A 25,678-nucleotide genomic window follows, 5' to 3' on the forward strand; every position below is an offset into this window, starting at 1 on the left:
TCAGGCACAGGATTATACGAGCCATTGTTCCTCCTGGCATTCTCAAACTCAGAGCTATGGCTTGACTGCGAAGAAGTTAGCTGTTCAGCGAGGCTTCCTGGAATGTGGTAGCGCCGTTAATTCTTCCGGGTGGGAAAGGTACTCCTGTATTTATAGCATCGTGCCCGCAATATTAGGCTCCTCAGAATCAAAAGATGGACATGCCTCAGTGAGAGATGGTGGGTACAGAGGGTGATTTATGCAGCCTTCGGAGGATATTTATTCCGGCCCGCTCGCTTAAATCCAACTTGGCAGCGCGACCACCAAAATCATCGTAAACTCCAACACCGACCGCACGTCTATCCGCCTCCGAATACCCACAACACACCAGGCACAATGACCAAGCGCACGAAGAAGGTCGGCATCACGGGCAAGGTACGACTGCACATTCGGAGAATATAGTCATGCAATGGACACAGCTTCTGACACCACTTCAACAGTATGGCACCCGATACGGCGCCTCTCTGCGAAAGCAAGTGAAAAAGATGGAAATCACACAGCATGCGCGCTAGTAGGAGAATCTGTACTCCGTTACCATACCGGGAGGCTAACTAGGGCACAGCACCTGCCAATTCTGCGGAAAAAATGTGAGAGAATCCCCAAAATCTCCCTCTCCCCATGGCCTTGTCTCTGCTTGTTCGAAATAGCCGGGCTGCATTGCGCGACTTGCAGATACTCGACCAAGACATTCCAATCTCCCTTCAGGAATTTTGCTGACTTTCTTTCCCCCGCAGAGCGTCAAGCGCGAGGCTGTGTAAGCCAACCCCGTTATGGTTGTGAATATCACACATTCTAACTCGCCTCAGCGGAATCTGGAAATGCAGGAGCTGCCGCAAGACCACCGCCGGAGGTGCCTACACCGTCTCGACTCCGGCCGCCGCCGCTACGAGGTCCACGATCCGACGACTGAGGGAGATTGCTGAGGTCTAGAGCGGGGCGGGACACATGGGTTGGAGGAGTTCATCGACAATGTTTCTTTATGCGGGCGGTCATATCGAGCGTGAAATGGCTCGCATCAGCATGCAGGTTCCGATCGTGTCGGTTCTGTAACGATCATCGGTTTATCAGGATTCTTCCAAAATCAATGGCATAAATCACGATTGATGGATTCAATGGCCTGGGGGCATTACGTGCCGAGCTTTTGTGTGATCTTGGAGACACTGATGTGAATCAGCACCGGAACTACGCTATCAAGATCCTTCCCGCATTGCCGCCGGGTTGCAGCGCCTTCACTTTTCCATTCGCTACGCCGTTACCGTTTGCATACGCCCCACCCTTTGACGCATTACGTGGTCTTCGCGCTCCCAAGAGGTATTCCAAGATCGAGACGTATAATTGCAATATCCAGACGACCAGCCGAGCAAAGTGATCTTTCCAGCCCAGCGTCGGCCTCGTTCCCCTGCTAAACTTCGCGTTTTTCGCTTCCCATGGCACACTCCCGCCGAGCCTCATCCCAACCCGCATCCCGCTCGAAAACCCATCCTCATGGAACCCGTACCCTGTCCAGGCACCCGCATACCATACTCCCCTCTTACCCTGTATCTTCTCCAGCTCTTCCTGAGCGGTGACCATGCGCGCATTGTACAGCGGATGCCTGTATTCATAAGTAGCTTGGGTGAGCGCCGGGGATGGCGGCGTTTGTGGATTCAAAGTGACGAGAACGTCACCGAAGGTGGAGGTTGGGATGGATTGCAGGATGTTCATGTCGTATGTTAGAGATACTGTTTGGAGGGCGCTGGAGGAGGAGTTGGTGGGTTTAGAAGGTGGCTGAGAGTACGTGAGGTAGTTCCATGAAGACCACGCGGAGCGACGTTTGGGCATGAGCTTTGTTTGTTAGCGAGCTGAAGAAGAAAGGATGTAGTAAGATGACATACGGAAAGATCAGAATGCAAGAACGCCATATTCGGCGTCGTCTCAAACGCACTCAAGATTTCCCTCTCTTCAAAAGTCGCTGCGTCACCAAGGATCCATCTTGCCTGGTCACCATGACAAGCTAACACAACCTCATCGAAAAGTTCAGACCTCGGTCCCCTACTTCCATCCACGATCAGTTCCACCAGCCCATCCTTTCGTTTCAAAGACTCAACCTCGAAACCTTGATGAACAGTAACCTTTTGGCAGTTCCTCATAACAGCATCAACATACTTCTTTGAGCCACCCTCAATAGTCAACCACGGTGGCCTCTCCACAACGGTGGATAGCAAATGATGATTCCACATAAACCTCACCAACGTAACTGCTGGGAACTCCAACGCGCACTTATCTGGTCCCGTAGACCAGACGCACGCCGTCATCGGGATCAGATAGTCATCTCTGAAAGCGTCGGAGTAGCCCTCTCTTTCGAGGTACTCGCCGATGCTGAGGTCGTTGGAGGGGTTTGAAGGCGAGGAGAGGAGATCCAGAGAAAAGAGGTTGAAGCGGATGATGTCGAAGATCATGCGCCAGAAGGAGGGGCGGAGTGCGTTGATGGGTTGTGCGAAGAGGGCGGACAGGGAGGTGCCGGACCATTCGAAGGCGCCGGCGTCGCGGGAGATGCCGAAGGTCATTTGGGAGGGGATTGTTTTTATGTCTAGGGTTTTGAGGAAAGCGATAAAGTTTGCTATGCACCGGTTAGACTTGCTCAAGTGCAGATGCCTCACGTGTAGGTACTAACGATAGGTAGCCGTGTTCATGACGATAAAGCCTGTGTCGACGGGCGCAGAATGTCCATTGTGCACCCATGTCACTGTATTCGTGTGGCCTCCCAGTCTATCTTCCTTCTCGAAGAGGTGGATTTCGTGCTCTGTGTTGCGGAGCGTCCAGAGGGTGGAGAGACCGGAAACACCGCTTCCGACTATTGCTATGCGCTTTCTTTCCATCTCTTTCCAATGAAAGGTTACACCGACTCTGAGGATCAATGTCTAATGATGAAGGCTAAGCGACTAGGATATGTGAAGTAATGATTCTACTAAAGCAAAGTGTACTTGGGCTAGGAGCGGACGAAAAGACGGACAATGCGATGCGCTTGGGAGAAGTGGTGAGGTCATGGATTTTGAAGCGAGGCTTGTTTCGGGTTGGCTAAGGCGTGTTTCAACAGTTTTGGTGGGCATTAGACGTTTTTTATGTACGGTATAATAGATATCAAGGTTGGGATGGAACCTGTACACATTCATGGTGTTGAAAGGCCCGTATGATGTGACTAGTTGGCTGGAATGGACCTGATGGTCGATCTGGCGCTAAGACACTTCCGGCCACCGTGATCGACAGTAATCCATGGATGGCAATAGGCTTCTAGTATGCTAGAAGGACGCTGCTCGATGTGATGTGGAGCAATTCGTTGTGATATTAGAATCTCAGATGTCATTACTCTAGGTGTAAGGACACAGTTTCGAGAGTGCAGTCGCTGGTAAGCAAGGACCAATAAACCGTGGCTGTCGGTCCCCATGGATGCGAACTTGTCTAGAAGTCATCTGATCCTGATAGTGGAGTGCAGGTGAAGGAGAACGCGGATGTCTTTGCGAAGCGATGCCAGGCACCAAGATTTCGGACGACGTGCGTGAGATCTCACTTCACGTGACCCAACCAGGGCCCTTGCCTTGGCATTACGCATTGCGCCTCGTCCGCGATCTGGACTTCAACCTCCGTTCACGACACCTTCCAAGAGACATCTCCCCTACTCCCTGCGACGCTCCTCAACCGAATCTCACTCTCTATACTTCTTTGGCTGGACCACACGAAACGAATATTGCAGCTCGGTACTCGGCAAAATGTCAAACCTCATCGATGCGGATGTGGGCACCGAACGCTTCAGCGGCTACGAAGCTGAGCTGAAGCTGGTGCAGGCCGATTTGAACCAGCAGATAGATCAGATCAAAGAGACGACGGGAGAGCCGAGGAAAGCGGCGATCAGCAGAGCGGAGAGGGCGCTGCAGGACGCAGATGAGCTGGTGGGTCTGTCTCCTACTAATGCATGCGACAGAGCGTTCCTGGCCAGCTTATCGGAGAGAATAGGCCTGAACGCTTGTCGCACGCCGGAGAACTGTGAAGATCACATAGCTAACGAGTTGATCGTTTAGATTGGCCAAATGCGCCTCGAGAAGTCCAACATCCCGGCAAATCTCAAATCCAAATACAATGCCCGCTTCCGTAACTTCGAACACGACCTCGACTCAGCCAAGCGCAAACTCGAGTCCTACTCCAGCGACCGCAGCAAGCTCTTTGGCGATCGCTACATGGACAATCCGGATACGGATGCGCAGCTTGAGCAGCGCCAGCAGCTGCTTTCAGGAACAGATCGGCTGCAGAGGTCGAGTGGACGGCTGACGGAGGCGCAGAGGATGGCGCTCGAAACGGAGCAGATTGGTGCAGGCACGCTGAGCGATTTGGCTCAGCAGAGGGCGCAGATTGTGCACACACGTGAGACGCTGTTACAGAGCGAGAGCTATACCGATCGGAGTATCAAGACGCTGAAGGGGATGGCGAGAAGGTGCGTGTACTTCATCTATCCTACTTAGTTCGCTTGGTGTTGATGCGGCGTGCCTCAGATCCTGGTTCCCGTTCTGAGAATCGTTGGGATGCTAACGACGGTATGACACAGGATGGCTACGAACCGGATCATCACCATCGCCATCATCACGGTTCTTGTTTTGCTCATCATTGCGGTTATCTTCAGCAAGTTCAGATGAATGTACATTGCGGGCTGGGAGGGCTTCATCGGCGTTTTGGAGCATACTGTAAAGGATACGTCGCGAGGATTCTCGGGCCTTTAATCATACCTTAATATCAATACAGAGGAGTTTAGAAATTCTGAAATGCCTAAAGGGAAATCAAAGGGCAGGTTGATGTTCTATACGTTACATTGGGACTTTGCAGCAGGAGTCCTCGGTCTAGCCCTCGAGACTACTGCCCGCGCCGCATACGTATATGAGACTTACAACGGAGAATCGCATCTGCAGTGAAGAGGACAAGAGCAGGTCGAACTCGCGAGCTAACGAATGAAAATATCTCAACCCATCCGCCAACATCCTCTAGAACTCCGAACTACCCATAGAAAAGCCGACAGACCGTGTCCCGAGCTGTGCTTCGCATCGCGTCACATTGCGCAGGTCAACCGTTTCGCTAGCCGCCCTCAAGGCCGACCGCCTATGCGATGAGACCTTAATCTCGGGCCAAAGAGTGCTGGAGTGGTATTTTGATCGTCGTGGATATCGAACAAGTAATTGGTGAGGGTACTGCGTCTCACTATCTAGGATGTCCTGGGGACCTGTCAACAGCCTGTCTGAACCGACCAGAGAGCTCCACGGTACTCCATGGCGACTTTTGGCATGCATCTGCAACGTCTGTTGGGAAGGGCATCGCCGTCATATGTACGATGCGTAAAAGCAAGCAAGTCAACGCGAGAGTATGTGGTACTGTGGTAAGCAATCCTCCGGTTTGCACGACCCCTGATATGAAACCTTGGCCAAATCAGACGTCGCAATTGCACCAGGAAAAGAAACACTAGGCCAATTATATTTCTGCCTTATCTCTCTGTGTTCATCAGTGGATCGGGATGGATGACACTGCGGCGGAGACTTGCAGCGGGTCGAGTCTCGTATTGCATCGTGCGGGACAAGGTAATCGTACCTGCATGTGGACATGCTGGTCACAATGATATCCTAGAGTTATTTGAACAAGATCTCGTGGCGCTAATACTTGATCCGAGCGAGTGGTAGATACTATTCTAGTGAGTTGCGATGCATTTCATTCGAGCAGTGTGGTAATTTTCGAGCTCCAGAAGAACAACGTAATATAGCCACCGTACTGACCAAATCCTCTTTCTTTTTGCCCTTTTTTGTTGACCTTGCTGCGGACTACTAGCTCGTATTCCTGCCTTCTTTTTGCTTGCCCAAACATAGGATAGGAGATTGCACGGAGTTTGTAATGTGCAGTAGAACGACAGGCGGACCTGCGTCTCTTAACTGTGGACATGTGACGCACCTTGTGTGCATCGTAGGTTCATATCAAACCCCGCTTCAATACGTGCGGGTAACACTCCAGTCATGTTTCTAGGCACTGCATCGGCATTCAAGGGCAGGCAAACGAACGTGAAGTAAGCAATCCTCGGCCCCCTACCGCGCCATGCACCCCCGTCCCCTGCGGATAAATCTACGATAGATTGGCGAACCCGCAGCATTCTTGAATATCATCTTTGACGTGCACAAGCGTACCCGCATGCTGCAGTCAGGCTGACACCGACGGACGTCAAAGGTACATCCTGTGTCGTGGATTGCGCCCAGGCGATCGGTGTCAGCAAGCTGCGACGACTTCTACCTGTGAAGTTTCCTTGGACATGGAAAATCTTGAAAATCAAGGCTTCGAAGCCCGATGTCGAAATGCGTGATTCGTCGGAAAAAGAGAATCTCGCGATGATGAGGGCTGCAAGTAAGCTGACACGTGCATCTGGGCTCCCGAAGGATTCGAGACACTGGCCTTGATGTATGGACATGTGGAGGATCTGAGCGCGTAGATGCGTGAGGACTCTTCCACCTCACGGCTCGGCTCGATCCTCCAGCTTTATTTTCCGCTGCATCGGATTCTAGAATATACCCCGTACCTCGTATCTTACATGGCATCCTCCACATTATCTTCTGTCGCACAAGCCTGTGTCGCGCCCCGGGATATTGCGCAAAATGATACAATCGCTGATTGAATTCTAAAAGGAGGGTCGAACTTCATGAAAGTCGTAACGATGTCCATAAAAGGAACGTGATGGGTATAGCGAGAGGCCGTAACAGGAGAGACCGCGGAGATGCTGGTCTCTCTAGGAATAGGCGTACATGGTTCAAGCATGGATTGGGAAGGAACGAAAAGTCGGGCTAGGAGAAAAATTCGAACGCGCAAGGAAAATGGTGGTCTAGACGTCCGGGAATGTGTGCATCTGTTCCCAGGGAGGAGCGATCGAAGTCGGTTGCGTTCGTTCAGCTGCCGGGCATGATTGGAAACGGAGTAATAGGAAGGGGTTTGTGGAACGCAGGTGTGCGGGAAGTCCATCGTGCTGTTCGAGGAGTAGATAAATTGGAGAGAGTAGGTTCGACAGAGCCGACAGTAGCCATGTTCTCTGGTAATGTTGGTAGGTTCGGGACGACTGGAGTGAAAGGCGACATCCGCAGGGGGTTCATGTAGTGGCGATGTTCTCCAGAGTCGAGCATAAGTGGTGGTGGCGGCCCGTTGACTCGTCTGCCAGTGCCTGCCCTTAAGTTTTGCGAAGGATGCATGTCTTCTAGCTCGCTTTCGTTCCTTGAGAATGATCTAGTGCTGTTACTCGCCGTTCGAGAATGAGTCCATTTGCTTGCTCCGCCTGAAGTGTATGGTCGACTGTCGCCGGAAGGGTTCCGCATGTGTCTCGGTCGTTCTTCGTCGTGGGCCCGAACGTTGGTGTATCGCGATACTTCGGGGAAGTACGCCGGCATCACAGCTGAGAGCAAAGGGCGTAAGGCCGGGAGGCAGGCACAGAGAATGCCAACATTGGTTTCCACTGCAGAGAGTATGGCGGCGGGGGGGTTGTCGAAGGTAGGATCCGTTGAGTTCGAAATAGCGACTAGTGAGTAGAGGCGAATGATCGATATTAGGCAAACGCTGCCAATGTCATCAGTTATTGGAGTAATTTAATCCCATGATGATACTTACAGGCCTCCAAGGGCGAAAACAACTATGAGTGCTTTCTTCTGCCTACTGGGAATAGCCAATTTGCGGAGGACTGGCAAGGGGAGGAAGAGGATCACGACGTCTTGCGCGATGTTGACTCCAGCGTTCGAAAACCACACCACCTCTTGGTTGAGGCATTTTCCGCCGGGGATGCTCTTGTCCCAGAAGAAGTCGACGGGGAAACAGAGGAAGATGCTGCCGAAGAGAGTCCAGGTGCCATACACCACAATAAAGCCCAGCACGACGCAGCATATGATGCGGAACCGGAGCGTCGAGAAGACTTTGAGGTATTGGACGAGAATAGAGATCTTCGTGGCCGTCAAGGAAAGATTATATATCCACACACTTGCCCAAAACGCCTGCCTATGTGGTTAGAGAAAGACGAAGCTAGCGATGAAGCTGTCCTACCTTTTGCGAATCGATCATCTCCCTTGGTGACAGCTCCGAGATGTGTCTTCCCAGCCCGTTTTGGACTTGAAGAGCGATCGTAACGGTCAGGCCTATCGAAAGGACCTGTCCACAGGGTCAGCAGAGACCAAAGAATGAACGAAGCTACCGCAAGACGACTGACCATGGCAACAGCGATCCAAGCATCCTCGTAGCCGACCTTTCGAAGAAGCAATCCACGCGTGAACAGGCGTAAAAAAACCACTACGCCGGCAACAAGCGTGAAAGCGAGGACGACAGTATTAGTCCGGATACTAGCCGGCGAAGCCATGTACGAGGCCATTAGAAGCGAACAGAATATTTGATGCCAGCATCGAGAATATGAAGTATCACAAATGAAAGAGCCCGCCGCACCCCAAATCTGTCATTGTCGGTGAAGTTGGAGAACCATAGAATGACAATTAAGATCGGGTTGTGGCTGACAGAAAGGAAGGATGAGAGCAGACAGTCTCTCGAGAATAGAACGAGCTAGGGCCGGCTGAGACGGAGAGGGAGGAAATGAACGCCTGCACAAAGGATGCTGAAGCAAAAATGTCCACTGCGCTCGGGCCGTTTGTCGTGGGCTCGCATGCAATTGGCCTAACCACGATGGGTGCGGATTTCACCTGCAGGAGACGGTTGTGGCCCGGGTTGGCGAAGGCGGAACTGCCCAGGCGACCTGCATCAGGACCCATTCCTGTATGATTGCTGTCGAGCAGCGTGACGGTAGCTGCAGGAGATACGCTGCCCGTCTCATTATTGGAAGGCTGAGAGAAACGGTGGTCTTGCGCGAAAACGGACAAGGAGCCGGCGGTTAGAATGTTTCGCGTGTCGCATCTGTCAAGACCGCGTGGCCGCACTGCTCACAGAGTGCTGCCGCGCCGGAGGCTAACACTCAGGTTGCTGCGCGGTGAATTGAGATGGATCCGAGTGTCGCAGGCATGAGGGTCTTGGTTTTGGATGATGGTGAAGTCAGTTTAGCGTTGGGAAATAGCAGCGCAAAGATGTGCTGGGATTTTCGCGGGCGCGCGGGCGCATCGAGGGAAGGGCGGTCGCACATCGCCTTTCCCGGCGGCGTCCGCATCCGTTTCCTCCATCTCAATGCGGTTCGACGCCGCCGAAAATGTCCAATTCGTGTGCCTCCATCTGCAGGGGACGAGAGTGGAAACCAGGCTTGAGCCCCTGGCGCAGATCTGGCCGCTGCAGAATTGGCTTGTTGACCACTTCAGACGCCTCCTCACCTTCTGAAACACGCGTAAAAACCCCTCGGAGGCCAGGCCGCAGGCAACGAACGACGGCACCACGCGTACGAGACTGTCTCAGGCCTCACCAAGGCTGCAGGTTTACGCTGCTGACTCTTCTTGACCTCCGTGTGCCGCCTTTCACCCATCAGCCAGGCACCAGGAACTCTGCGCTCATCCCAAACTCAATTGCCCGCTCCTGCGAACCAAGCTGATCGAAGCGAACAGTTTCACATCGAAAGTCGTGTTGGTGGCATCTACATTCTGCCCGCTAAGGTTTTACACCTATCTACAGCGGCGTGACATCTGCGCGAGACACGCTACAGGTCACGACGCGCATAATAGCTCGTCGCACACCTCGTCTACATTGGGAGCTAGTTCTCAGCCCATCGATCTCAAGCCCGCACGTACGAATCGCTCCTCACCATCCGCGGGATGCTTCTAAAAATGGGAGCTGTGTATCTCCAGACGGTATCCAAACTTGGCACGAACCCACAATCATCCTCCTTCGAAGGGTATGCTTGTCAGAAGAGACCCTCTGAACGATCGATGCCGCCAAACTACTGCAACGACACTATTGCCGTCTGGGGTCGGCTATGCTCAGCTGGCCATGCGAACGGGAAGATGACCTGAGCATCAAGTCCGACCATTTCCTTCTGCTTCGACCTAGAACCACCGAATTAGTAACTCCGGCCCGGGGCAGCAAGAGCAAGGCCAAAAGAAGAAACAAGACGGCGACCATGCAGTACCGGTTTCAGGCAGGACCTCAATTCACTACCCTTCTCGATCCCACTGTAGCCCTTCCCCGCCTTCACCAGTCTTCGCTTATCGCGCAGGAAGCCCGTGGACCGACCTGGCTAGATGATAGCACGCCAAGTAGAAGAATGCAACTCAGATCTAACGCCCAAGGCCATACCCATAGTCGAACCTATCGGCTCATCAATCTGAGATGTTTGTTTCAGCTCCTTACGGTGAGCAGTGATCACCCAGGCATCCTTGTAACATATCAAGACCCGTCTTCAGTTCAAGCCTCGGTATCCTTGAATAGATCCTCATGACACTATGTTTCGGCCATCATCTATCACAATACCATATGCCAGCAGACAAGCCCGTCTTCATGCATTTGGAATGCCTAGGACTTGGCCAGGCAGCCTTCGAGGCTAGAGAAGACTGCATGAATAGCTCTAAGGTATACTAACCCTAACAACGGCGAACGGCCCGTATAACCTTCATCTGGGGGTAACAACTGGAAGCCTACCTGCGTCAGCGCCACAAGTGCATCAAGTCTAGTGGAGAAGAGCCATGGCATTAGTCTTTCGTAACGATCGTTCATTATGCGCCCGCCGCTAGGTAGCTAGATCCACGGCTTGGACGAAGCAACTCCACTCATTGGATACTATTTCAAATACCGCCTTCCCTTTCACCAATCATACCGCAGTGTGGAAAATTCCCCCCTTTGGACGTTCTCATTTACAATTCCATATTCTCATCGTCCTCGACGAATGGCTCAAGCCTCTCCTTGAACTCCTCCACACTCATCTCCTCGCCCTGCCAATAAGACTGCTCGCCACCGGCGTTCTTCGGCGGGATGAGCACGTCCGAGGTTACTTGAATAACGCCGTCGCTAGCGACACCGTCATGAACCGTGACCCGCGCAAATCCATTGATTCGAATTGCGATGAAAGGACCGTATCTCGTGACGTCAACAGCTAAATACTTGCCATCGAGAACCGTCGGCATGTCGAAGTGGAAATGTGGCGGTCGGGCAGTCATCTCGGCGTCCTCGGACGTAGCATCGTAGAACGCATCAGAGTACAGGGTCTGGTTGACGACCATGTGGTACTCGAGTAACGCCTTGAGGTACTTCAGACCGAACTTGCTGAATAGGAAAGCGTTGATCTTGGGGCCGAGTTTCTTGAAGGCAAAGTTGGAGGGTGCGAAGAGGGTTCCGCCCTCGTGAGGGTAATCAGAGCTGTTCATCTTCTCGAAAAGGCCGGTCTTTCCGAGACCGAGTTCCAGCGTGCTGAATTCGCCAGGGAGCAAGTCGATGATGGTGGCCACCTTGGGGGGAGGAATGAGGATCGAGTCGATGCCGTGGATGACCCCGTTGGTTCCGAAGACATTGACTGCAATGATCTTGCTGTAGAAATTGATGGATGGCCCCCTCAAGGTTACGCGAACGGTGAGACGCTGCTTGTGGCCGAGGTTCTCAGGTTCCAACAGAGTCGGGATGGTGTAGCTGTGGAGGACGCGGCCTGCCGGGTAGAACTCTTCACTGACATGGTAAAGCAACAAGTTCTTGATAAACTCCTTCGATGGCTTCTCGCCATGCTTGGGGATCTTCTCAAATGCGGAGTCGATCGGTGCGAAGACAGTGTAGTTTGCCTTGGTGCCATTGAGAGTCTCGACAAGGTCGGGGTACTCATCGATGAGCTTTGCGAGCTTCGTCGTGTAGTTGCTCTTACTGATCATCTCGTACACCGTCAAGTTGGGTTTGCCGTGATGAGGCGGATGATGCGGCCTGCCATGGTGCGGGTTCTTGTGTGGTGGCTTATGGTGAGGTGGTTTGCCGTGAGGCGGATGATGAGGATGATCTTCCAAGTCTACGAACGGATCCTCAAAGGAAGAGCCCTCGAGCCAGGACTGCACATCGCAGCCAGCATCGTGGATCTTATGGTAAGCGTTCTCACCTACGTTCTTGATGCCTTCAATTGCGTTCCCGAAAGCCTCGTCGAGGACATCTCTCGTCTCATCGAAGACATCTCTCGTTTCATCGAGGACATCTTGCGTCTTGTCGATGATGCGCTTTCCGGACTTCTCGAGGGTCTCGAAGACGTCGGCGTCGGTGATGACGAATGCTGATGCGAGAGGGAGGAACGGTAGTACCCGGCTGAACCTCATCTTGTCTTCAAACCAAATGTAGCGGAGGAGAAGACGATGGGGTTGAAAGGTACAATTGAGGTTTCAAATAGTTTCCTCAATCGATGACACCACTACTGCGTGGCAGTGCTTCCTTCGTGGGGGCGTGAGGCGGATCAACCGGCTTGTCTCTCCCCACTATCCGGGGAATGCGAGACACGGACGAATTATGCACAAAGGATTGGAAAAGAACAAGTATCTAGTACTCTGAGGTCACTGATGATGGGAAATAGTTGTGAGCAAAGGAGAAAGGGAGATGCGATTGCAGTGAGGTGACATGCCTCTCTTGATGCCGCGCAAGCTCCAGGCTTCGACGCGTCGTCATCTGTCAGCTCATAGCTCGCGTCATTGACTCTTTACGACGGAAGAGGGGTAGCTCTGCGCCTGTTCTTGGCCATTCGCCCCGCACAATGCAGAAGCGCAAGAATATGCTCCTATCATAGTGGATAAATGCAAATAGCATGCTCGTAGCCTTCGCTCACTGTTTCTTGGCCTTCTTGGAAGGACTGTAGAAAAGATGCTTAGTCACGTGGACATCTCGGACCGGATCAACTTATCACCGACGCTCGTTAGGCCGGATTTCGTCATACGTTTCATCCACCACGAATCCGAAAGCTCGATATGCAGAATTTGAGTTGTTGCTTAATTCCCTATGGACAGGCCATAGATGTTGAATAGTAGCGACTGCCATCCCTTCAAATGCCTCATGCGGTAACCTGATTTCCCTCGCTGACGAAACCTGCTCTGCTACGCCATAACGTAACTGCATTGCTTTCTCATAGCTCCCTGGCGTCGGGCAGCTCCTCATTGGGCTCTGTGGAGAATCTAGGCCCACAACGGTTGCAATCGTCTCTGCAATCAAGCTTTGACAAGCCTTCGTCAAGCTTTGCACCCTGGCTGCTCCCGTGGATATGCATTCCTCAATGCAGCTTCCCACGCTGCAACCGGTGATCATACATTGCGTCACTGGAATATCTCTATTTACCCCCAGCTCTCTGGAGTTCCCGTTCAACATCTCAGACTAACTTCGGACTGAAATCTTTGAGAGGCCGAACAAAGATCAATTGACACAATGGCAGGACTCGCCCGACACGTCGATCCCGAAGAGTTGGTGAAGACGCTTCAGGACCATCCGGCACACAAGGCCGGACGTAAGGCCAACCGCGCCGTTTCCCACACGACGCCGTATTCGAGCCGATATGCCAGCTCTACGGAGCTCTCCAAGTTCCGCATGTTAGTTTGCTCCTTTCATCCCATCTACAGTCAGTTTGATAGGTAGCTCTCTTTTGTTCGTCAACGCTGACCCAATACATTCCCCATGATGGAGCACCGGCAGATGTTGTGCATCAGCTGCTCAAAGATGAGCTCGAGCTCGACGGTGTGAGTATACGATAGTCTGATCTACGGCAGTCCGACTGACTTGCGTAGCGTCCGAGCCTGAACCTGGCTTCCTTCGTCGGCACCTACATGGAGCATGAAGCAGAGCAGCTCATGATCGAAAATCTCTCGAAGAATATGTCCGACGCCGATGAATATCCTTCTATGATGGACATGCACGCCCGCTGCATCTCGATCATTGCAAATCTCTGGGGTGCCCAGACAACAAAAGGCGAGAAGGCGATCGGAACAGCCACGACCGGCTCGAGCGAGGCTATACATCTAGGTGGGCTTGCTATGAAGCGCCGCTGGCAAGAGAAGCGAAGGGAGGAGGGCAAGGATACGTCGAAGCCGAATATCATCATGGGAGCCAATGCGCAGGTTGCGCTCGAGAAGTTCGCTCGTTACTTCGAAGTGGAGGCTCGGATCTTACCCGTCTCGGAGAAGAGCAGCTACCGCCTTGATCCAGAGTTGGTGAAGCAGAACATTGACGAGAACACCATTGGCGTCTTTGTGATTTTGGGGTCGACATACACTGGGCACTACGAACCGGTCGAGGAGATCAGCAATATTCTCGATGAGTATGAAAACAAGACCGGTGTATCCATTCCCATCCACGTTGATGTAAGTCGCTCACAATATCTAGCATCATGTGCACTTTGCTGATCTGTTAGGCTGCATCTGGAGGATTCATCGCCCCCTTCACTCATGCCAAGGCTGGCTTCAAATGGAACTTCGAACTTCCCCGCGTCAAGTCGATCAACACGAGCGGTCACAAGTTTGGGCTTGTGTACGCTGGTGTGGGTTGGGTTATCTGGAGAGATGAAAGCTATTTGCCCAAGCACCTGATCTTCGAGCTGCATTACCTGGGTGGAACGGAGGAGAGTTACACTCTCAACTTTTCTAGGCCTGGAGCACAGATCATCGCCCAATACTACAACTTGATCCATCTCGGGTTTAGCGGCTACCAGAACATCATGGAGAATACCCTTGCCAACGCGCGCTTATTGAGTCGTGCATTGGAGGGCACTGGATGGTATCGCTGTGTCAGCGATATTCATCGCAAGAAGGGAGACCACAAGTACGAGAAGGGTAAGCCGCAGTACGAAGATGGGTCGACGAGTGCGGATTACAATGCGGGCCTGCCAGTAGTCGCCTTCAGTCTGACTGATGACTTCAGGAAGGACTTTCCGCACGTCAAGCAGGCCGCCGTCAGCAATTTGTTGAGGGCAAGACAGTACATCATTCCAAGTGAGCGCCGTTGACCCGCCAGATGTAGCGTGGCTGACATGCGCAGACTATCCGCTGCCGCCCAACGAAGAGAAGACTGAGATTTTGCGAGTTGTCGTTCGCGAAAGCCTGTCTATCGACATGATCGACAGGCTAATCACCGACATTTGCTCTATCACTGAAAATTTGATGCAGAGTGACCAGTTCGACGTCGCAGCATGGCAACCGGCTAGCCAGAGCGTCGAGGTACGAAGCCCGCAGGCCCACCCCTTGCTGACCTTTGCTAACACTTTCGCAGAAGGAACATGCGTCGCACGGCTTGCAGGCCAAACACAAGCATGAAGCGCGCCGTCCGATGCACGAAGGCGTCCATCGTAGTGTATGTTGATCAGGGGTACCTTGCATCATGGACTTGCGGGATTAGGATACATACCAACGAGCGGGATATAGCGATGCCGTAGCTGAGAGGGAATACACGGCCCGAGACAGCAGGGAAAAGTGCCCGTTTACCCCTTATGACCGAAAATTGCCTAGACTTAGGTGTCCCTGGAGTGTTGCACCGATTGCCGCGCCTTGTCAATCTACCGAAGAAGCCAAAATAGGCGAAGGTGTATGCGTTTGCTGCCAGATTTCCGATGAGTGTTCCTTGGTTGACGGCAAGTACTCGCTCGAACCAGATCCGCGGGTTTGCGATCAGATCCGCCTTAACCGTTTACGGTAACGCGGGCCAAGCCACATCTCGCGATCTTCACAGTCGTCGATGACAGCACCACCATCGAAATAACACAAACCTGCCAGTTCGCCGACTCCAACTCCATTTTGCTTTGCCATGTGAGCTCGAGCCAATGGCTGCTGCAGGAGACATCCCCTGCACACGTCATGCCCCGGCGCTGCATCTTGGTAGCAAATGCAGAAACGGATCTCCACACAGCTAGGCGTCTACGGCAGTCTAACGTGTCCACCGCCCCAAATATCTGACGGGTGACACTCTTTCCTAGCGCTGCAGAGTCCTAGAATTTTCGGAGAGCGGCCCTAGAAAGACGGCGGACCGATCATGACGTTGCGCATTTGAACCATCGCTCTCCGCCTCTCTTCTCTTTGTACCACATACACCTCGACGATGTTGCTTTTGTGTATGCACACACGAAACTTACCTCTACGAGGCTCATTTCTTTGATGCTGCGGCGGTGTGTCACTTGGCCCTTGTGCAGCCAGTCCTTTTGTTCTTGTTGCTTGGAGCGCGAAACCGGTCTTTCTCTGAATGATTACGACGGAATGGCTGGCGCGAAGCCTCGCGTGCTCATCTATCTTCTTCGGCGAGATGTTCGTCTCTCGGATAATCCGGTCTTTCATGCCGCATCCACGTACCCGTCGATGAGGGTGAGCAACGAGAGATCTGCGCAGAACTCTGATACGCGCAATCAGGAAGACCCCCTAATATCACAGCATGAGGTTCCGGCGTTTACGCATCTTCTGCCTGTATACGTATTTCCGGCACATCAGGTCGAAGTTTCGGGGTTCCTTCCATCTCCAACGGACCACTCTCCCTATCCGCAGGCGCGCAGTCGAGTGGCCCGCGTTTGGCGTACGGGGCCGCATCGTGCCAAGTTTATGGCCGAAGGAGTCTGGGATCTGAAAGAGAGGCTGGAAAGCTTGGAATGCGAATCAGGGCTAGAAGTAAGAGCTGGTATGATCGGCGAAGTCGTTGAGAATATGCTGGAATGGTATGCTGGAGATGCCAGTGGTAGGAGAGCGGAAGTGGCGGGGATCTGGATTACAGGTGAAGAAGGAACGGAAGAGAAGGATGACGAGGCCGATTTGAAGCGCATAGCGGAGAAGAGGGGCGTCGAGTTCAAGGTATGGCAGGACGACAAATATTACATCGATGAGTGTGTGCTGCCATCATTACTTAGAGGCTCTCGGGGAAACTTCAGCTGACAACCCTGCAGTAGCGATCTGCCCATCGACATCTCCGATCTGCCGAATGTTTACACTACATATCGCAAGTCACTCGAACCACTCCGGTCCAGGCCGAGGCGCACTCTACCCACCCCGAAACAGCTTCCACCGCTACCTCCGAACATACCGCCGCAGAAACGTCCATTTGAGATCCCGAACAACTTACCTGGATTGACCAAAGCTCTTTTGTCGCCTTTGGAGGATGATTCAACATATGGTCTACCTTCCTCCCCTCGGTGGCCCTCTAATGTGCGGTCGGCACATCCTTTCAAAGGAGGTGAAACTGTAGCTCAGGACCGGCTTTCTCATCTCATATCCGGAGGAGCTATGAGTTCATACAAATCTACCAGAAATGGCATGCTGGGTCTCGATTTTAGCACGAAACTTTCTGCATTCCTCGCTCAGGGTCACCTTACTGCTAGGCAAATCCATTGGGCAATGGTCGATTTTGAGGAAGGGAGGGGCCCTGGAAAGGATATTGCGGGCTATGGGAAAGGAGAAAATGATGGAACTGCCGCAGTGAGATTCGAGCTTCTCTGGCGAGACTACATGCGGCTATGTGCAAGAAAGTTTGGTGCAAAAATGTTCAGCGTGCACGGTATCCGCGTTCCACCCCGCGTATCCAGGAGAGATTCTGAAAGCTGCGATGTCCCCCAGCGGGATCAACCACGCCCATCGCGCAAACGATGGAAATGTCTCAGCCACAGTGGCGGTGTGGGAGATGACCCTGAGAAAACTCGAGAGGTCTTTGCCCGCTTCAGATCTGGCCGCACTGGTATCGGCCTCGTGGACGCTTCGAACCGCGAACTATTCCTCACAGGCTACACCTCGAACCGCGCACGACAAAACGTCGCTTCCTTCCTTACTTCCCAACTCGGCATTGACTGGCGCATCGGGGCCGAATGGTACGAGTTCCTTCTCATAGACTATGATATGCCTAATAACTGGGGCAACTGGCAATACGTTGCGGGCGTCGGTAATGATCCACGGGAAGGCCGCGTTTTCAACCCGGTCAAACAAGCGCTGGATTACGATAGTCAGGGCGAGTACATAAAGGCTTGGGTACCAGAGCTGCGAGGCGTGAAGCTGACGAGGAGCTTGGGGCCCAATAAGGAAGAGGTGGATCAGCAGAGGTTGATGGGTTTGTACCAGGCGTGGAGGTTAGGCGAATGGGAGAAGGAGCATCTAGGGTTGAGGGGCATCGAATGGGTGGAGCATCCGCTTGTGAGGATACAGTTTTCGGTTGGGAGGGGTAAGGGAGCGGATGGTGGACGAGGCAGAGGTCGGGGTGGGCGAGGGAGGGGTAGGGAGAGGGGGTTTAGGAGAATGGGGAATGAGAAGGCAGGGACTGAGAAGAGTGTTGGTGTTAATGGGCATCTGAAGTAGGTGTATTGGCTAATCTATATTCTCGTTGCGTGTTTGAAACTGCTTTTCAACCTCTTTCTATCTTCCAGTTCGTCACAGACCTCACCGGTATCCTAGATCGTTAGCTTGGAACTGCCTCCACGGCTCTGGGAAACATCATTAACAATGCTAGCTGCGTGCGCAATGTACAGAAAGCACGGCTTCCTAACCCTCTGACTGATGCCACTAACCCACACCCTACATTGTTCAAGACACCTAAACAACACCCGCCCCTTTCAACCTCTCTTCACAACACACAAACAAGTCTCATATAAGCAAACATTGCCCCATATTCTTACCCGCCCTCAAACCGCCCGCATGTGCCGCATCACCATCGCCCCTCTCCGCTCAGAGCGCAAGCACACTCACGAACGCCCTACCATACAGCAAGACCCCTCAGCAGCTTATCCTCCCACCACTCATAACGCCACCCCTACACACCGCCACACGATGTACGCCCCGCGAACTGCGACGACGCCTGCGGGCGTGTTCTTGTCGCCTGCTTCAGCCGCACTCTCACATTCGCATTCCCACTCCACGTCCTCATCTTCGTCCTCATCTTCCTTGAGCGCCATACCAAGCATAGACCAGGAGTTCCAGAACTACTACGCGATCCTCCGGCTTGACCACTGGGCGACCTCCGAGGAAATCAAAGACGCATACAGGAAGTTGCGCGCCGAGTATTTCCACACTGACGCGGGCAAGTACCGCGCGCTGCAGGAAGCGTACGCGGTGCTTGTAGACCGCAATGCACGGTGGAACTATGATTGCGTGTATCGTGAGCGCATTGGCGTGCCGCAGCCTCCTCTGCCGCATACACACTCTGGCTCGTTGCGTATGCAGAAGGGCGGCTTTGTTAAGCAGGCGCAGGAGATGATGGTAGTAGAAGTGAAGAAGAAGGAAGAGGAAGTGAAGAGGAAGAACGATCCGAACTGGGTGCTTAAGCACCACAAGCAGGTGTTCAAGCCGGTGTTGGGGACGCGGCCGTATCAGAGCTTTGTGCCGATATTGGCGGTATATGAAGGTAGGCAGGCGCATCCGACGTTGAAGTGTCAGCGGCCGCGGTATGTGGGTAGTATGGCGAAGAATGCTCGGCCGTGAGCAGCTTCGAGGCGAGGAAGGGAGACTTGTCGGCTTGATGCGGACGATTCAACCTGTTTCCTAATTTCGGGTGTAATCGGGGGGAGGAGTTTGGCGTTCGTTCCTCGGCATGGATCTCAATCAATCAAGTATTTCCAACTCAATCAAAGTCATTTCCATTCTGTCTTCTTTCGGTATGCTTCAGTGATCACATCATGCAGACTGGGATGTTCTCTCTCCACTATACCCATATCCCAACCTCCACAGAGACAAAAAGTATGCCCATGGACCAAATCCGAGGGTATTAGAATGAAGAAGCAAATGGCAAAAGTATGACTGATTCAGTCGAGGTTTGAAGTCGGGACCTTTAGACTGACGTGACAACCAATTACACCACCGAGTCGTGCGTTTTGTATGCAACATAAAAGGACTTTGCAACGTAGTCCGTACGTTAATAGAGACTTGAGCGCAGTAGCTGACGGAGCGATATTCAGATGTCTAGGTGGGATGCGAACGCCCCAGTAGTGGCGTACTTCGGAGGGCGAGACCCACAGCAGGCATGAAATTCCGACGAACCGAACTACAGTTCCCAGGTGGCGAGCTAAATCTGGTCTACTAAACAGTTGATCAATTCGTCAAATCCCTTATTGTAATGCGACAATGCATCTACTTTTCTTCAGCGATTAATCGATGCTTGGTAGTCGGAAACGAAAATGGGGGAATACTATGCCGCAAAAAGCGCAGCATAACCATGAACAGCCCAAACGCCATCCTATCGACGCTTCGATGCGCTCGACATGCTCTGTTCGTGACCAACTCCACCTGGTATGCCTAAACGCCTGCCGATGCTTAGTGTCCGCATAGAGTCCTAACCCAACCCAAACCTGACCCGATGCGTGACGATTTCCAACTCGCGCTCGAACTCTGCTGAAAAGCCTATTGCGAATCCTGCGAAGCGGGTACTGGCAGACTACCCGCCTTCCCCAGATTCAGCTTTATCTTCTTCGCCTTTGGCGCTCCATCCGGATCAATCGAATCGCCCTCTCTATCCCTCTTGCCCTCGGTCTTCTCCACCCCCTCGCTTGTTCTCCGCTCCAGGTCCGGTTTCGTCTTCAGCTTGACTTTGAGCGTGCCGCTACTGCCGTCTTTCGCCATCTTTTCCCGGTCCGCTTTCTTGATGTATGAGCTCTTCTTCTTTTTCTTCCTCTCGGGCGTGTCGTTTTCACCTTCATCGTCATCGTCGGCGGCCTTCTTGATCGGGCTGACGCCCTTGCCTTTTATCTTGGCGACTGCCGCATCGCTCTGCGAGCCAGGCGCTGGTGTGCCCATCCGGCTCCCTAGCGGTGTGTTGCCCATGCCGGTGCTGCTTCCATTGCCGTTCTGCCCTGCGAGCTTCGCCATGGCGTTCCGCGAGCTCTGTCGCCCGCTGATACCGAGACACTTCTCTAGATGCTGTGCAAATCTTGTGATGAGCAGACTGCGCTTGCAGTTCGGACATGTGTGCCACGGTATGTATGACGCCGGTTTGCCACCCGTGTTGAGCTTTATCTCCTTGCCCTGTGTATCTCCGCCCGCCATATCTGTGTCTTGCGACCCTGGCGTCCCCACGCTCTCCTTCTCCGCATTCTTCTGCTGCTGTTTTATCAGCTCCCGCTCCTTCTTGCTCTTAGCCATATCGGTCGGGAACGGGTTGCCGTATACATCGTGGCCCTGCCTCTGCACCCACGGATACAGCATGCAGTACTCTTTGGTGAGGTCAGGGTTCTGCATGCCCTTGCCCATGATGGGGTGCATCAGGCGCGGCAGCTTGCAGTGCGGGCATATGATTTCCGGCGTCGTCTTGAGCGGGTTGCCCTTCAGGAACACGCGCCCGTTCTCGTACTTCGCGGCGGAGGTCTCGGCGGTCGGGACGGATGGCTGGCTACTCGCGTTCTTCTGCGACTGCGGCTCGATGGTGGCGAGGGCGAGGGATTCGGCCTGCGTCGCCGCAGACTGCATGCGGAGGAGCTTCTCGGAGCGGTGACATGACAGCGCGGTGCTGTATACTATGTTGTGTATGCAGTCTTCGAGGATGTCTTTGGTCTATTTGCGCAGTGTGGATTTAGCAGTGGCTCAGGGAGGATGTTCCTAGCCGTACCAGGTCTGCCAACACCTCTGGGCCCAGCGTGAAAGCCGACTCGCCGCCTCCGCCGTGCCCGTCCGCCGGCTGGTCCTCAGACATTTCTGCTGAGCGGCGGCGGGTTGTCGTGTGCGTATCCGGGGATATGCGTGGTTGAACTGCACTGGGCCCTGAGACAGTTGGAGGGTGAAAGTGGTTTAGGCATCTCGGAGATAACCTTAAATTAGCGGCGCCACACGAGCAAGCCACATTGCGCAAGGCTGACTAACATCGACCAACAAGTCCTCTCACAGCAAGCACATTCGGGAGCCAGTATCTATACAGGATCATTCGCTGAATTGCGTTACGCGCACACTACGGCTTGTCGGACCTACGCCACCTCCCAAGTCCCGAGTCGCCCGATTGTGCGTCCGGCTTCCCGAACAATGCACACGCGACCTGCTGTCTGCACTCCTCTTCTCACTGCATCTGAATCCTTGGTGTCCAAAACCCTGTGCAGCGCTAAATTCGCAATTGCTGTGGGCTTCCCTTCAGACAGATTGTAGTTCCCAGTGGTGACAAAGCCGATCAGGTCCTCCTCATCAGGGACAACGGGGTAATCTCCATCGCCTGCATTCAGAGGGCCGTCGTCGAGTTGCGGAGGTTCAAGGAGACTCTGCGCAAGATGCTTGTGTCGAATATGCTTGGGCATATCCTTCGCCTTGGGATTCGGGGCTTTCGGTCCAGCGGACTTTGGGGGAGCTGTGGACCGCAAAGCCCGCGGTAGAGCGAGCCATTTACTGCGCAACTCTGGATTGTTCGTCGGCAGACGGTATACGCGAGCGCAGTTTGTGGGAGTACCGCGCTGTGTCATACTGATTTTGACAGTAAAGAGGCGCGGTAGCGCGAGATAGTCGGTAGAAGAAGGACATCCCGCAATCAATTCTGACGCATGCTGCGAAGGGACTTGGCGGAAGGGCGATTTGGCCGACTCCTCTTCTCTACCCTCTCTCGCTTCCTCTTTGTCCGATTGTAGAAGGAGCCTCTCCCAATCACAAGCCCAGGGATTGCCTATCTCCCCTTTCCTCTCACTCCCGAGATCAATGGTACACCACTCGATTCTCTTCCCTTTGGGCCGCTTTGTCCAGTCGTGCTCTCGCGCGACGCGTTCTTGCAACTCCCAGTCCCACCCTGCATCGGTACCAGGATGATCGAAAGGAAAGCTAGGTACTGAACGCTCAAAGTCGACCTGGCGTTTCTCCTTCAATCCCCCAAACCGAGGATTGCCTCCAGTCGAAACGGGATAGCGCATCATTGCTCGCCAGACGGGGAGGACACACTTCCAGGGAAGAAGAACTATCCATGACTTGCTTTTTCTCGAGACATAAGTGAGCATGGGTATCTGAGGGTCTGTTGATCTTGGCTCTGGGTACTCGCCAAGCGTGTTTGCAGATTTCCGGCGGTTGATCGATTTCTGCGAAGGAAGAGCCCGCGCCGAAGCAAGTCTAGCGTCGCGACAGAAGATAGCTGGAGGAGTTTGAGTGTCATCAATTGGCCAATTCGCAAGTGTCTCAGTTAGCGCAGCTTGCGATGCCGCGTCCTGCGGTAATCGCGCAGTCGTCGGCGGATCCCGAAGGCGAGGATCAGAGATTGCAAAGGCTGTGAGCGCCCCTGGTGGTAGTACACCGGGATCTGTGACGGTAGCTAGTGTAGGCCAAGCAGCCTGAGGCGCACCAGAAGGTAGTTCTGTGGTGGCAGTCGGGGAAAGGATCGAGCAGAGCGTTTCCGCGGCGGCAGGTCCCATGATCTCGATCGACCCAATCTCAAAGCGGAGATCCTCCACGGTGATGGCCGGCTTCTGCACTTTCGAAATCCTGATGACCTCGTTCCATAGCTGTAGGAACGCGCTCGGATGGATCCGGATGAAAGCCTTCCTCTTCTTACTCTCGGCCTCCGGAACGTTCCAGATAACCGTGACAACAGCGATCTTTTTCGGAGATATACCCTCTCTCTCATAGATCCAGCTTTCCCATACCCTTGTGCCATTCCTCCACTTCTTCGCTCTCCCTCTGTCCTGCCAAAGGTCCTCCTCGTCGTCTTGAGCAAAGTGAAGTCCCTTTAACAACCCCACGATGCAAGCTTCTACACCCTCTAAGCCTATAGTTGCCATATAACTCATATCCCACGCAACAGCTCCTCTCGTTGTTGCAGCTCGGTGAGTCAGACGATACGCCTTGACAACAGGCGCCAGCGGAATCGCAAACCGCCAGAGAGGCTCCTTCGGAGGAGTCATATGCGCACGTTTCGTATACCACAGGTGTGTGGGTAGCCACGTTTTGTTCTTTTGGCGCCTGCGAAACCGAGATGGCGGGGTCTCCGGCGTGGCCAAAGCTGGGAACTTTGGGCGCTTCTTCTTGGGCTTTGTTGGCTGTTTCGAGGCATCTCCTGACTCCCCCTTCTCTGTTTCTACTCCCTCCGTAGGCTCAACCGTGACGGCGGCATCACCCTTCTCTTTCCTCCTCGTTGCCCTGCGTTCCCAAGCTTGCCTGCTCTTCTCAATGCCCTCTTTCCTCAACCACTTCTTCTTCCCCTTCCCTACACCACTTCCACTCTTCCCCTTCGATATCGGTGTATTATCCTCCTTCGCTTCCTGCTTCGCCCGCGCCCTCAGCCTCTTCGGCACGCGTTGCGGATTATGGCTCGCCGTCCTTCTCCGCAGCTCTCTCGGCACGTCCTGGAAAGCTCTTCTAGCCAACCCCTTCTTCGCGGCTTTCATAGCATTTTCGAGCGACTTGATCTCGTTCTCGTGCGATTTGAGGAAGCTCTTGACGTTGACCTCGCCATTGGGATACGCGGTACTCGTCGGCGTCGTGGGGATATTGTGGTGCGGTCTTTGGGGGAATCGGGGGCGTTTTGCAGCTGGTGCCGTGTCTGAGGATTGCTTCCGCTTCTTGGAAGTGTCCACCATCGTGGCGGCACAATCATAAAGGAGTAGAGAGACAGTTAGGCGGCGTCGCGGGTTGTTGAAGTCGATTCGAACATCTGAAATCTCGGCAGTGGTCCCTGCGTTGGGCCTAGCGTGATTCGCGAACGCACGTGGGACGCGACATTTCACCCTGTGGGAGCTATAGGAGAGGTCTCGGGAAGTATGTGCGTAAATATGTTTATATATACCGGTAGTAATTATTAGCTGTTACTGTGCCGTGTGCACGATCCCCCAATAACCAGCAGCCGACAGTTGCCTTCGCAACATCATTGTCCAGAACATGGAGATCTTCAAGTTTCCCATCCTCGCTAGAGGGGTTTCCTGAGCAGATATTCGATATTCGATATTCGATACGGAGCAGTTACACTTTACTATACAAAGTAGAATTTCCTTAATTGCTAAAATATCCCTTAGCAATACCCTTCGGAGGCTACTCGGGCCGACCCGGTCACGTGACGGCCCAGTATATAGTATAATCTCCTTCTATCCTTACTCTGTAAGAATTTAACTACCTACTAGCACTACCTAATATATTCTATTATTACTCTCTAGTATATCTTTTACTCGCCTTACTAACTACCTTATAGTAATATCCTTTAAATTTAGATTTAGTTCTAAATCTAAATTTAGTTTTTATAAAGAGTGTAACGTACTTTATTATCGAACCGACTATATTATCGAGCCGACCACTTTCTCTTAGCAACGAAAATCAACGAAAATCAACTCGTTTTTCTTAAATAACTAAGCAAAACCTTAATATTTTTCTATAAAAATTTATATATATATTTCTTATAGTATATTACACCTTATATTAAAGTTATACTAAGATATATTACGTAATTAAAAAGCTATATATATTAAATTAACTTTTAAAAAAAAATCTAGTTTACTTCTATAAGTACTATTATATCTCTATAATAATAGATAAAACTTATAGTATAAAGTTTTTATAATTTAATAAAAGTTTCTAGAAAACTTTTATAGAGCTAGCTCTTCTAGGTATAGCGTAATAAAAGATAGAAGTTTAAAAAAATCTTTCTAGAGTTTTCTTTTCTAACTATAGATATATATAAGTAATCTAGCTATATAAAGTTATATATTATAAGATTATATATACTATAAGCCTGCTATATATTTAGAAGTAATAATTTTAAGATAGTTTTAGTATTTTTCTATCTTTCTATACTATACTTATAATAGTTTAGTTTAGAGATTTACCTTAAGTTATATAACCTTAGGTTACATAATCTTATT

The 25,678-nt window shown here is 52.4% G+C and overlaps 10 protein-coding genes across 10 annotated transcripts; 5 read left to right on the forward strand and 5 right to left on the reverse strand.

Annotated features, from left to right (window-relative positions):
* Positions 1-375: 375 nt before the first annotated feature.
* Positions 376-1,351, forward strand: BU26DRAFT_473652 (ribosomal protein L37ae; the record flags this gene model as incomplete). Its single annotated transcript, XM_033825475.1, has 5 exons — positions 376-414; positions 480-550; positions 602-626; positions 774-793; positions 846-1,351. The coding sequence occupies 5 exons, from the start codon at positions 376-378 to the stop codon at positions 967-969; spliced, it is 279 nt and encodes a 92-aa protein (XP_033692008.1). The 3' UTR covers positions 970-1,351.
* Positions 1,029-3,057, reverse strand: BU26DRAFT_33664 (FAD/NAD(P)-binding domain-containing protein). The gene is made up of 3 exons (XM_033822254.1): positions 2,693-3,057; positions 1,914-2,638; positions 1,029-1,863 (listed from the first exon to the last, which is right to left on the reverse strand). Exons 1-3 carry the CDS (start codon positions 2,895-2,897, stop codon positions 1,222-1,224), a joined length of 1,572 nt encoding a protein of 523 aa, XP_033692009.1. The 5' UTR covers positions 2,898-3,057; the 3' UTR covers positions 1,029-1,221.
* A 728-nt stretch (positions 3,058-3,785) lies between these two features.
* BU26DRAFT_473656 (V-snare-domain-containing protein) lies at positions 3,786-4,957 on the forward strand (the record flags this gene model as incomplete). The annotated part of the gene is made up of 3 exons (XM_033825476.1): positions 3,786-3,965; positions 4,095-4,504; positions 4,616-4,957. The coding sequence occupies 3 exons, from the start codon at positions 3,786-3,788 to the stop codon at positions 4,701-4,703; spliced, it is 678 nt and encodes a 225-aa protein (XP_033692010.1). The 3' UTR covers positions 4,704-4,957.
* A 2,020-nt stretch (positions 4,958-6,977) lies between these two features.
* Positions 6,978-8,825, reverse strand: BU26DRAFT_499584 (uncharacterized protein; the record flags this gene model as incomplete). The annotated part of the gene is made up of 5 exons (XM_033826418.1): positions 6,978-7,635; positions 7,687-8,012; positions 8,113-8,217; positions 8,276-8,405; positions 8,575-8,825. The coding sequence occupies 5 exons, from the start codon at positions 8,823-8,825 to the stop codon at positions 6,978-6,980; spliced, it is 1,470 nt and encodes a 489-aa protein (XP_033692011.1).
* A 1,746-nt stretch (positions 8,826-10,571) lies between these two features.
* On the reverse strand, positions 10,572-12,568 carry BU26DRAFT_513735 (FAS1 domain-containing protein). The gene has a single exon (XM_033827686.1). It carries the CDS (start codon positions 12,270-12,272, stop codon positions 10,842-10,844), a length of 1,431 nt encoding a protein of 476 aa, XP_033692012.1. The 5' UTR covers positions 12,273-12,568; the 3' UTR covers positions 10,572-10,841.
* Positions 12,569-12,783: 215 nt separating this feature from the next.
* BU26DRAFT_33775 (uncharacterized protein) lies at positions 12,784-13,531 on the reverse strand. The gene has a single exon (XM_033822271.1). The coding sequence runs from the start codon at positions 13,303-13,305 to the stop codon at positions 12,847-12,849; it is 459 nt and encodes a 152-aa protein (XP_033692013.1). The 5' UTR covers positions 13,306-13,531; the 3' UTR covers positions 12,784-12,846.
* BU26DRAFT_513736 (glutamate decarboxylase) lies at positions 12,894-15,582 on the forward strand. Its single transcript, XM_033827687.1, has 6 exons — positions 12,894-13,523; positions 13,604-13,670; positions 13,719-14,291; positions 14,342-14,918; positions 14,965-15,143; positions 15,196-15,582. Exons 1-6 carry the CDS (start codon positions 13,363-13,365, stop codon positions 15,283-15,285), a joined length of 1,647 nt encoding a protein of 548 aa, XP_033692014.1. The 5' UTR covers positions 12,894-13,362; the 3' UTR covers positions 15,286-15,582.
* Positions 15,583-15,675: 93 nt separating this feature from the next.
* BU26DRAFT_446214 (cryptochrome) lies at positions 15,676-18,173 on the forward strand (the record flags this gene model as incomplete). Its single annotated transcript, XM_033824611.1, has 3 exons — positions 15,676-16,786; positions 16,847-17,474; positions 17,514-18,173. Coding segments are annotated over exons 1-3 (2,001 nt in total), but the record flags the coding sequence as incomplete, so codon positions are not given.
* Positions 18,174-18,440: 267 nt separating this feature from the next.
* BU26DRAFT_575424 (uncharacterized protein) lies at positions 18,441-19,361 on the forward strand (the record flags this gene model as incomplete). Its single annotated transcript, XM_033834351.1, has 1 exon — positions 18,441-19,361. The coding sequence occupies one exon, from the start codon at positions 18,441-18,443 to the stop codon at positions 19,359-19,361; it is 921 nt and encodes a 306-aa protein (XP_033692016.1).
* A 915-nt stretch (positions 19,362-20,276) lies between these two features.
* On the reverse strand, positions 20,277-24,406 carry BU26DRAFT_413493 (ribonuclease P complex subunit Pop1; the record flags this gene model as incomplete). Its single annotated transcript, XM_033823020.1, has 4 exons — positions 20,277-21,422; positions 21,478-21,629; positions 21,911-21,914; positions 21,950-24,406. 4 exons carry the CDS (start codon positions 24,404-24,406, stop codon positions 20,277-20,279), a joined length of 3,759 nt encoding a protein of 1,252 aa, XP_033692017.1.
* Between the last annotated feature and the right edge of the window lie 1,272 nt (positions 24,407-25,678).

Source organism: Trematosphaeria pertusa (assembly GCF_010094035.1).
Source record: "Trematosphaeria pertusa strain CBS 122368 unplaced genomic scaffold BU26scaffold_1, whole genome shotgun sequence".
NCBI lineage: Eukaryota > Fungi > Ascomycota > Dothideomycetes > Pleosporales > Trematosphaeriaceae > Trematosphaeria > Trematosphaeria pertusa.

Excerpts from the sequence above, each read along its gene's own strand:
- BU26DRAFT_33664 (XM_033822254.1), bottom strand. The coding sequence starts at position 2,897 with ATGGAAAGAAAGCGCATAGCAATAGTCGGAAGCGGTGTTTCCGGTCTC. Across the intron at positions 2,639-2,692 it reads CATGAACACGGCTACCTATC|CAAACTTTATCGCTTTCCTC; the intron begins GTTAGTACCTAC and ends ACCGGTGCATAG. Across the intron at positions 1,864-1,913 it reads TCTTGCATTCTGATCTTTCC|CTCATGCCCAAACGTCGCTC; the intron begins GTATGTCATCTT and ends TAACAAACAAAG.
- BU26DRAFT_513735 (XM_033827686.1), bottom strand. The coding sequence starts at position 12,272 with ATGAGGTTCAGCCGGGTACTACCGTTCCTCCCTCTCGCATCAGCATTC.
- BU26DRAFT_33775 (XM_033822271.1), bottom strand. The coding sequence starts at position 13,305 with ATGTTGAACGGGAACTCCAGAGAGCTGGGGGTAAATAGAGATATTCCA.
- BU26DRAFT_513736 (XM_033827687.1), top strand. The coding sequence starts at position 13,363 with ATGGCAGGACTCGCCCGACACGTCGATCCCGAAGAGTTGGTGAAGACG. Across the intron at positions 13,524-13,603 it reads GAGCTCTCCAAGTTCCGCAT|TCCCCATGATGGAGCACCGG; the intron begins GTTAGTTTGCTC and ends GACCCAATACAT. Across the intron at positions 14,919-14,964 it reads AAGACAGTACATCATTCCAA|ACTATCCGCTGCCGCCCAAC; the intron begins GTGAGCGCCGTT and ends TGACATGCGCAG.